General features: G+C 35.2%; 1 protein-coding gene across 5 annotated transcripts; it reads left to right on the top strand.

Annotated features, from left to right (window-relative positions):
* Positions 1-2069: 2069 nt before the first annotated feature.
* LOC131056465 (coniferin beta-glucosidase) lies at positions 2070-7640 on the top strand. Of its 5 annotated transcripts, none has more exons than XM_057990799.2 (13): positions 2070-2188; positions 2757-2823; positions 2994-3052; positions 3161-3236; positions 3327-3398; positions 3860-3947; positions 4128-4377; positions 4461-4594; positions 5671-5885; positions 5981-6012; positions 6097-6211; positions 6521-6632; positions 6869-7640. In XM_057990799.2, the coding sequence occupies exons 1-13, from the start codon at positions 2183-2185 to the stop codon at positions 7071-7073; spliced, it is 1431 nt and encodes a 476-aa protein (XP_057846782.2). In that variant the 5' UTR covers positions 2070-2182; the 3' UTR covers positions 7074-7640. The 5 variants fall into 5 exon arrangements, with proteins under 5 accessions (XP_057846782.2, XP_057846781.2, XP_057846780.2 ...); XM_057990798.2 differs by lacking the exon at positions 2070-2188 and adding an exon at positions 2200-2371 and having other exon boundaries at positions 4473-4594; XM_057990797.2 differs by lacking the exon at positions 2070-2188 and adding an exon at positions 2200-2371.
* Positions 7641-10044: the final 2404 nt, after the last annotated feature.

Here is a 10044-nt window from a genome sequence, read left to right as displayed (position 1 = left end):
GGGGTTTGCCTTAGTCAAACCTCGATTGAGGAGTCAACTTTGAAAGAAAGTAATTGCAAATGCTTAAATGTGAAGAATGGAAATGTATATGTTGTAGATCTACAATTTGTTGATGATGTTTGCTTTGCTTATTGAATGTAATCACAAGTGTCGTATGAAATGGCATGTAACATGACAAAACCCTAACACACACACATACTTGCAAATGGATGTTGTAATGCTGCTCCAATGGATGAATGACGAAGACGATGATTGAAGACTTGAATGCTTGAATGCTTGATAATGGAGACCTTCCACTTGTTTACCCAATTTCGCTTATCTTCAACCCATCCTTGCATAATTTCCGCTTATGCAAATGAGAGGACTAAATCCCTTTTTATACTTGCCTTGGAGAATTGATTTTCATCTCACTGAAGGCTGACAAAGGGAAAATTTAAATCTTGAAGAGCAAATTAGGATCAAGGATCAGATGGACCCATTTTAGAGCCACCCAAAGAGGGAGGACAGGGGTGCCACGCCCCTGTCCTGCCTTATTTTGGGGTTTGGACAGGGTCACAAGGTGGCACACAAGCTGAAACAGGAGGAGATTTGGAGGAATGATGCAAAGAGGGGTCCCAATTGAGTAGGGAGATGCAGTCGCAAAGGTGAGGGCCGGAGATGCAGTCGCAAAGGTGAGGGCCCAAAATGCGGTCAAAATTGCAAGGGTCGCAATTTTATGATGCTACAAATGTATAAAATATGAGTGAAATAAATCTGCTTAAACAAAAATATGAAGCAAAAAAGATAGGGCAAATGAGGAACCTGGGAGGCTCTCGGGTTCAGGATGCCAACATGGTGAGCGGATGCCAGCGCGCTACGCTATCGTCTGTACATTCAAAAAGCAATAAGTCTCAGAGCTGAAGTGCTGGATCAAACCTACATCTATGCACATAGAAAAGGGGGAAAATGTTGGGGTTATATAGGGGCCCGCCTCAATCAGACCCCCACTTAGGTGTTTACACCACCACAAACAACCAGATTGGTATAGATTGGAAAATAGATAACTTGGAACAAATTGGTAAATTGGTAAATAGATGCAAAAGGAAATCTAATTCCTATTGCATGCAAATAAATATTGGAAGATTCGTAAATACACTTATGAATGCAAAGGACTCATTGCATGAAACTGAAATAGAGAGAGTAAGTTTGGAAATCAAACTCTCCTTGATATTTGGCACGACGAGTGTGACGAAGCCCACTTGGTAGATGAATTTCTAAGAAGCCACCACAAGATCAGGAAGCTTGATGTTGGTGCTGATAACTTGCTTTTAATGTTGATTTTGTATGAGTCAAGAGCTTTCCAAAGAGACATTTTTGAGAGAGCTTGGGAGAGTGCAAAGATCAAGAGCCAAGAACCCAAAGTGGGAACCCCTCCAAATGAGTTGGAAAGGGTTTTTAATTCGAAATGAGCGTGGAGAGCCGTTACGACATGACATGGGCCAAAGGACACGCGTCGACATGCATTTGGGTCACCGATAGTTTTTAAAATCCGACGTTTTTTGGGACATTAGCATAGTGCGTGGACATCCCCATGTCGCCCTGCCGTCTTTCAGGAATAGGTCCCAAAGGGCTGACAGGGCTAACAATAATCTTTGGGATGAAGGTCCTATGATGACAAAATATTGTAATTTTGATCGTAGAGTCGTCATAAGTGCCTTAAGCGTCATGCACAAGTGTCATAAATGCATCGGGTACAATTTAGGACACTACACTTACTGTCAACTTGGAGACAAGAAGGGTCGAGCTGAAAATAGAAACATGCAGAAAATTTCAAAATAAAATAGAAACTACAAGTACAAATTTTCAAAATAAAATAGAAACAATATACAAAATATTTCAAAATAAAATAAAATAATTTTTAAATAAATAAAAATACTCTAAATTGATATCCATCAATTTTTTAGGTAGATATATCTATAAGAGTGTGAGTGGATCTATTGATGGCCACGTAGTCATTTCTTTTATCCACTCTCCTGAAAATGAAGTCTGATCGGCTACAATAAAATACATCAAACCAACCAGTCAAAACACTGGCATTGATTTTCTGTTGCATTTTGAACAGCAGATGTGAAGAGCAACAACAAAATAACCTGCGCGTGGATTACATAAAATAGTTATAATTTTGTTTTTCTATAAATAGATTATGAAGGTATACATCTATTAGACTGGCACAAATAATTGTAAAGCAAAAATGGAAATCCGCTGTTACATTGTTAGTACTATCACTGTGTGGATATCATTGCTTTTGGTTTCAATCCCAATCAGTTATGCAATCCATAGAAAGAGCTTCCCGTCTACTTTTCTCTTTGGCACAGCTTCTTCTGCATATCAAGTAATTATAAGGATAAGTGAACTTTGTGCAGTTTTTTTGGATGACCCATTACAGAGATCTATTTATTGCAGAAGTAGCAGAAGTCTCTTTCGATTCAGTTGTGATAATTCAATTCATCAAAAATCATTTGAAGTTTCAGTCAATCAACAGCAGTTCATTGGAAAAATAATATCGGTTTTCTATTTAATTTAGTATGAATATATTATCCAATCTGTGAATGCAAAAATAATCAGATTATTTGTAATAATATAACATTTTTCATTAAGAATAAAACAGATTTTGAAGAAATCAGAAACCTTTTATAAAATGATATGATGTTATCTTGATGTGTTTGTGCTTTTTAAAGACTATACTTTATAATTTATGTTTGTCATGATGATCACAGTTGGAAGGGGCTATATTTGAGGATGGGCGATGGCCCAGCATTTGGGATACTTTCTCGCATTTACCTGGTTAGCTCAAGATGCCTCTTTTTGTTTTAGAAGAAGAAAAAAGTTCAGCCTTACATGACATGGGTTTTAATGTACAACATTATTAAATTCTGCAATTTAGGGTTTTTGTTTGTTTGGTGGGTTTTAGCCCTTGTAAATTTAATGGTTTAATAGTATATGGGTATTGACAGGGATGATTGATGATGATAGCAATGGGGATATTGCCATTGATCAATACCATCTTTACCAAGTGGGTGGTGGTCTCTTTATGTTTTGCTTGCTTGGTTACTGTTGCCTCAATTTTGAAATTTATAAGAAAAATTGTCAGATTAGCTTTGGATAAATTAATGAAATCCAGGGAGATATAGAGATGATGGCAGAAATTGGAATGGATGTCTACCGGTTTTCAATTTCTTGGCCTCGTTTGATTCCAGGTAAGAACTCCCGCTGTTTATTTTTCTTCTGCTAAAAGGTGTTTGTTTTATTTGGTGAGTTAACTGTGATTTCATGGCGGGGAATTGCAGAAGGAAGAGGGCCTGTCAATTTTGGAGGAGTAAAATATTATAACAATCTGATCGATGGCCTTCTAAAACATGGTATTCAAATAGCAAAAAGATACGTGATATTCAAATTGTATTGTATTTTAGAGATATGTAGATATCTTAAATACATCTACCTAAAAAAAATTGAAAGATATTAAACTATTTTATTTACATGTAATTAATGTTGAAGAGGAGCAGTCCATACCTGACATCACCCTGGACCCACTGATGTGTGGCATAAATGGGATGATGGGCCTTCTCCACTTCCAATGGTGTTGCTCTCGTTGCTTAGGCAACTTTGTTGCATTGTCCATGTCACTCTAACGAGTGACCTTGTGTCTTATATTTTTTTGTGAATATATGTATATATTTTTTAATCAATAAAATCTGATACACATATTCATACAAAAATAAGATAAATTTTTTTGTTAATACATTGAAGTCATTAAACTGCACCTCTTATTATCATTGTAGAATGCCCCTTGACATTAACAATTGTTCATGACTATTGATAGGGATTGAACCGTTTGTGACCCTAAACCACTTTGATCTTCCACAAGTACTCGAAGATGAATATGGAGGGTGGTTAGACTCACAGATTGTGTAAGACCCACATCTCTGATAAATTGTACTATTGCTTCTATTCCTAGGTATCCAGTTGAGTTCATAATGTGTGGATTCTTGAATAGGAGAAGCATTAGAAGAGTCTTTTGTGTGGAGTTCCATTGAATCCCACCTTCTTGTTAAGAGGGTTGTTATGAATGGTTTCTTGTTTGTGGGCAGCAAGGATTTTGCAGATTATGCAGAGACATGTTTTGAGCTATTTGGAGACCGTGTAAAGTATTGGGTAACAATAAATGAGCCAAATTTACAAGGTCTTACAGGTTATGATATTGGCAAGAATGCTCCTGGAAGGTGCTCTGCTCCTTTTGGAAATTGCAGTGCAGGAAATTCCACCACAGAACCTTACATTGCTGTCCATCACAAAATTCTTTCTCATGCAGCAGCTGTGCAACGGTTTAGGAAGTTTAAGGTTGGCTCTTAAGCATCATAATCTTATATTAGCAACTTTTTTAACTATTCATATATGTGTGGTTGAACTGATCATTGTGTCAGAGCTTCTGGCAGGCCACTCGAAATCTCAATTCCTCCATCGGTCTTACACTGCTAGCAGAGTGGTATGAACCACTTACAAACAGTTCACAAGACTTAAAGGCAGCTGCAAGGATTGCCGACTTCACTATTGGGTGGTATGTATTAGATGTAATCTATATAAACGGCTACGAAAATTTACAAATAATTTTTAATTTTTGATATGGATAAGGTTTGACTTTTAGAACATAAGATAATCTATTGAGAGATAGGGATAAGAAACTTTGTGAACAATAAACGGGATGAGATAGCTTGAGTGTAGGGTATGAAGGTTACAAAGGATATTTGTTTAGTATGGATTTAAAATTATGTTAAATTTTTTATTTTGAGATCAATAAATGGGATGAGATAGTTGATGCAGATTGTATTAAGATAAGGTAGGATAAGGTAGGATAGGATAGCGTATGAGGGTTACAAAGGATATTTGTTTATTATGGATTTAAAATTATGTTGATATTTTTTTGGTTGAGAGTTAAAGATCTTGGGGTATCTTTTCCATCAAAGACATAAGTCATACAATCATTGCCTCATTCCTTATTTCATATCTTTGTGTTTGAATCTTTTGTGGATGATATTATTTTCTTCTTTTTTTGGATTAAGTGGATGACATAATTAAGGAACATACCATCATCCTCATGGGCAAGCTTTGATTACACTCTAAGCTTTGACTTGTTCAGGTGGTTTATATGAAATCACATTAATAGGTAGTAGGACCCACCTATTAGTGGAGTTCACATGAACCACCTAAGTCAAAGCTAATCACGCTATGGGTAGTAGGGCCCATCTACTAAAGTGATTTTAGATGACCCACCTAAGCAAGTCAAAACTCTTATCTAAAATCATATCAATAGTAGAATCCACCTATTAATGTGATTTTAGATGACCCCCTAACAAATCAAAGAAATGATGTAATTTCAAATGAACCACATAAATAAGATAAAGCTTAAAATGTGTTGTTTAAGTGAAACTTCAAGTGACCAATTACATTTAACCAGTTAATTTTTTAAAATTATAATTAAAAAATATTAAATAATTATCTAGATAGAATTTAAAATTTGATGATATTCTTTTTAACTATCATTTCGAATTATTTTTTTCCCTCCCCTTAATTTTAAAATTAAAATATGTGGGCATCAAAGTTTTTTTTAACAGGAATAATCTCACTGGTGTGTAGGATATTAAATCCAATATTCCATGGAGATTATCCTGCCTCTATGCGCAGTAGAGTTGGTTCTCGGCTTCCCATTTTTACAGAGGAAGAGATTAGGGCTGTGAAGGGGTCTCTGGATTTTGTGGGTATTAATCATTACTCTACAAACTATGTGGCAGATGATCCTCCCTCATCGAATTTAACAGATTACTTGGAAGATATGGCAATAAATATGACAGGTTCTTTACTCATCTCTGCTTACAATCTTGATGATAATTTAATGTTTTGAATCTGATCTTTATTTGGACTGGAACATGTACATTAATGCTTTCAGGTGTAAGAGATGGAGTTCCCATTGGTGAACTGGTACACAGTTGATTATAATGAATTCTTCTTAATGATTAGTATATGTTAATAAACGTAGCTGACAATTAACCTGTTGCCTTGCAGACTGCTTATCAAACTTCAGTTATAAGCTTCTATATTGTTCCAAGAGGCATCAAGTTGGTCGTTGAATATATTAAAAACCAATATCAGAACCCTCCAATATACATCACAGAGAATGGTGAGCAGTAATGGAGTTTTTTTTTTTTTTTTTAATAATATTTGATGATGAATTATGGAGTTGGATTGGAAATAAAAGTAATATAAGTCTACACTATCAAATCCAAAAAAATATTAATTTAAAAATATTAAACATTAAATTTTTTAATGAATATTTATAATAGATTCTTAAGAAGATTTAGAATCGTCTATGGGACGATAGCATGCACCGGCCTCATATAAAACACACTATGAAATCAGTGCATTCTATCGACCCCATAGTCAAAATCAGAAGATTTAAGTGATGTCTTTTTCTGTTTCAAAACAACAGGAATGGCTGACAAGAACATGTACTCTTCTATTCCTTTGGAGGATGCACTTAATGATACAACTCGGATCAGTTTTCATAAAGAATATCTTTCATGTCTATTGCAAGCTATCGAGTAAGACTTGTATTTATATGTATGTGTACATTTGTATTAAAATTAGAAGAGCTTAAACAACATATGCTAAGTTTTGATTTGTTGAAGTGATTCTTTTAAAATTGCACTAATAGATATGAAAAAAATCGTATAATATCAAATAAACCATCTAAAAAAAATTGAACTTAAAATATAATTTTAAACTAAAATTCTAAAAAAATTCTTTGATATGATTGTTTTGTTATGTTACAATGCAGAGAAGGGGCAGATGTAAGAGGGTATCTGGTGTGGAGTATAGCTGACAATTTTGAACTTTCGTTTGGATATAGTCTTCGTTTTGGGATCTTGTATGTGGATTACTCAGATCCTCATCTAAAAAGATATAAGAAACGGTCAGCCTTTTGGTTTAAGCAATTCCTGGCTGATGAAGATGATAATGATTTGATCCAAGTTTATAAATAAATTACGATTGGGATGCATAACAAGTCCATGCTAAAGTGATGCAATCTTGGCAATCTTGCATCAACCAAAAAAAAAAAAAGTTTCTTTTCAGTTTGTTCATGTTTTGCAGTTCAACATTTCATTCTGTGTTTCTTTGCATTTGCTCACCGGATCGTGTAGATCCTTTTCGTAGCATGAGGAGCCTCAATTCGTTGTTTCCAACGTTCTTTGGCATGTGGCTGACCTTCCCTTAGGTCCCCACTTCATCCTTTGAATTTGCCGGAGGATTCTCTTTGGCGGAGGTTGACCTGGTTGTTTAACATGTTTCATCTTCTTCATTGTCATTTGGTTCTTCTTGGCCTGACATGGATTCCTCTTGATTATATCAATCGATGTAATTAAACTTGTAGAAATTAGTAGTTAGGACATAGAAGATAGATCTTTAGGTTAAGAGGTCCAGAGTTGACCAATACTATATTCGAGCATGTTGTAACCAGGCTTGTGAGCTGAAATCTGTAAGCCCGCATGTTGTCGGTAGATTGCAATTGATTTTCAAGATATAATCTAGTCTGTTCAGCATTACCTCCATCATATTGTTTTATTTCCATTGTGTTAACTCTTGTTGCATGGTCCAGAATAATCTCTTTGAGGTCCCTCCTAACTATGACTGCACCAAGTGGTATCAGAGCGAGACTTTGTTTCGGAGATTGTGTTGTCCTATAAGATTTTTGTTGTAGGGTGGCAAATTGAGGATCTGGCTTGTAGCTGCAGAGGACTAACGTGAAGATGGCACGAAGAAGAAATAGAAATGGTGGAGCGTATGGAAATGCAGAACTTGTTGTGATGGAAATGTTAAGAGGAATTGTAGCCTGATTGGAAGTTACTGAAACGATCCAGAGAAGAGGACGACATGTTGAAGATGTGAGTGAAGATGAAGAAGAAGTTTTGGAAGAACAAGGAGAAAATCCACTAGCGAATGACCCAGATGAAGAGAGGTTATTGTGTTGACTTAAATTTCATCTTCAGAATACTACCTACAACATATTATCTTCACAAAATACAAAAGAAATACTACAGGAAATCCAAATTCAACTTGTATGTGGGAAAAGCAGGTCGATAGAACTTGAAATGTAAAAAATGGAGTTCTAGGGAGCCTTGCTCACACACCCATAGGAATTCTTGGTGCAAGCTATGGAGTCATGAGGTATGGCTCAGCTTCCCAAGGTTGGTTCCATGGTTCTCTATCTCACAAGGTCCCTCAAACCAATGTCTTTTCTCTCAGATCACTGAGTAAAGTGGTTTAGGGATGACAAATGCAAGAATGAGGGATGCTTTGTTTGATTTTAAGATGAAAGGCATCCTAAGCTATGCATGATCCTATAAATGCAATAAACTAGTTATAAGATGACAAGATTAGTAACAAGACTATCCTAGCATGCTATATTAGTCTATGATTAAGCTAAATGATAGGAAAAATAATCTAAACATGCATATTTAGATTAATTCCTATTGAAAAGAGAGGCTAAATGATGAGCACAAATGATATATTAAAGCTTGGATGGATTTTAGTATAAGTATGATGCTAAAGACTTGGATCATCAAAATGGAAGAATGAGAGCTCTATTTATAGCAAAAATAGGGCAATGGATGGTCAGGATTGAAAGAGTTAATCAAGGGCTAAGTTTGAAAGTTGGGAATCCATGTTTACAATTGGCACCAATGAAATGGTGACAACTGTCAACATAAGGTTGGTTGAGAGGAGATGTAAGAAGCATTAAATGCTTGAGAAGACCTCATGGTTATCCTAGGGGTTAAGGGCTAAGGTTAAGTTAAGATTACCCATTGGATAAAGCTTTTATCCAAAGGATAAATTCTTGTGCAAAGGATTAAGGATAACCATGGTCAAAGCAATAAATGCTTGATGAGACCCTTAGGTTACATGGAGGTTGAGTTTAGGGAAATTCTTTAACCATGCTAGAGGGTTGAGTTAACCATTAATGGTTATGAAGACTTTGGGGACAAATTTGTAAGAGTCATTCCAAATTTGGGGGTATTCAACAAGTTAGCTTGTTGAATGGATAAAGGCTTTAAAGCTTTTAGAAGACTTTACTCAAAATTTGAGAAGTGACCTCCTCAAATTTAGGGAAAAGGGATTATGAATGGGTTTGGGTTAATTGATTAGGAAGAGGTTAGGATGCAAGTGGATAAAGGGATAATGGGTTTTAATTGAATTTAATTCAATTTGGTTGCAATTAAATAAATTAGATTTATTCAATTTAGGATAACTATTTTAATTAAATTTGAATTTAATTAAAAAGTGGATAGGGGCTTTAATTGAATAAAATGAATTTATTCTATTAAATAGTAAAAGAGGTATAGTGAATTTAATTGAGTAATTTACTTAATTAAATAGAGGAATACGGGTAATTTAATTAAATTGGATTGAATAGAGAAATGAACATAAAATATTCATTTAGGAATATGGTCATTTTTATACGTCTACATTTTGCCCCTCTTTGAAGTGACGTGTGTGCACATGTTATTTCAAAGAAAATGATGTGTCGTTGCGATTTTATGATCAATGCTGTCTTTATGGATTTTCATGTCGTGCCTTGGATTTGATGTGTGATGCCCCAGATTTGATAATCGATGGTGATAATGCCCCCTCGGGAGGTGAATCAAAATTTTTGAAAAATTTGATTTGATTTGATAATTATGTTTGCTGTGCAAAATTTTGGCTAGGTGGAATGTGTAAATTGATTCATCTTCCGATAATTGACATGTGCGAGGGTATGAGGGAGACCGCGAGAAAATTTCATGCTCATTTCCCTAATCCTAAATTTATTTTACCCTATAAAAAGGAAATTGTGCATTGTTTTGTCTCATTTGTGCTTGTTGACCTTGGAGAAAGAGACTTTTGGAGAGAAGACAAAATGTCTATTCCCTATTCTACGCATCAATTCGAGCACATTTGGAGGTATCGAAGGCTTGC

Source organism: Cryptomeria japonica, chromosome 6, assembly GCF_030272615.1.
Source record: "Cryptomeria japonica chromosome 6, Sugi_1.0, whole genome shotgun sequence".
NCBI classification, from domain to species: domain Eukaryota; kingdom Viridiplantae; phylum Streptophyta; class Pinopsida; order Cupressales; family Cupressaceae; genus Cryptomeria; species Cryptomeria japonica.
This window is presented reverse-complemented; position numbering and strand designations above follow the sequence as displayed.

Excerpts from the sequence above, each read along its gene's own strand:
- LOC131056465 (XM_057990797.2), top strand. The coding sequence starts at position 2,231 with ATGGAAATCCGCTGTTACATTGTTAGTACTATCACTGTGTGGATATCA. Across the intron at positions 3,053-3,160 it reads ATCAATACCATCTTTACCAA|GGAGATATAGAGATGATGGC; the intron begins GTGGGTGGTGGT and ends AATGAAATCCAG. Across the intron at positions 5,886-5,980 it reads TATGGCAATAAATATGACAG|GTGTAAGAGATGGAGTTCCC; the intron begins GTTCTTTACTCA and ends TAATGCTTTCAG.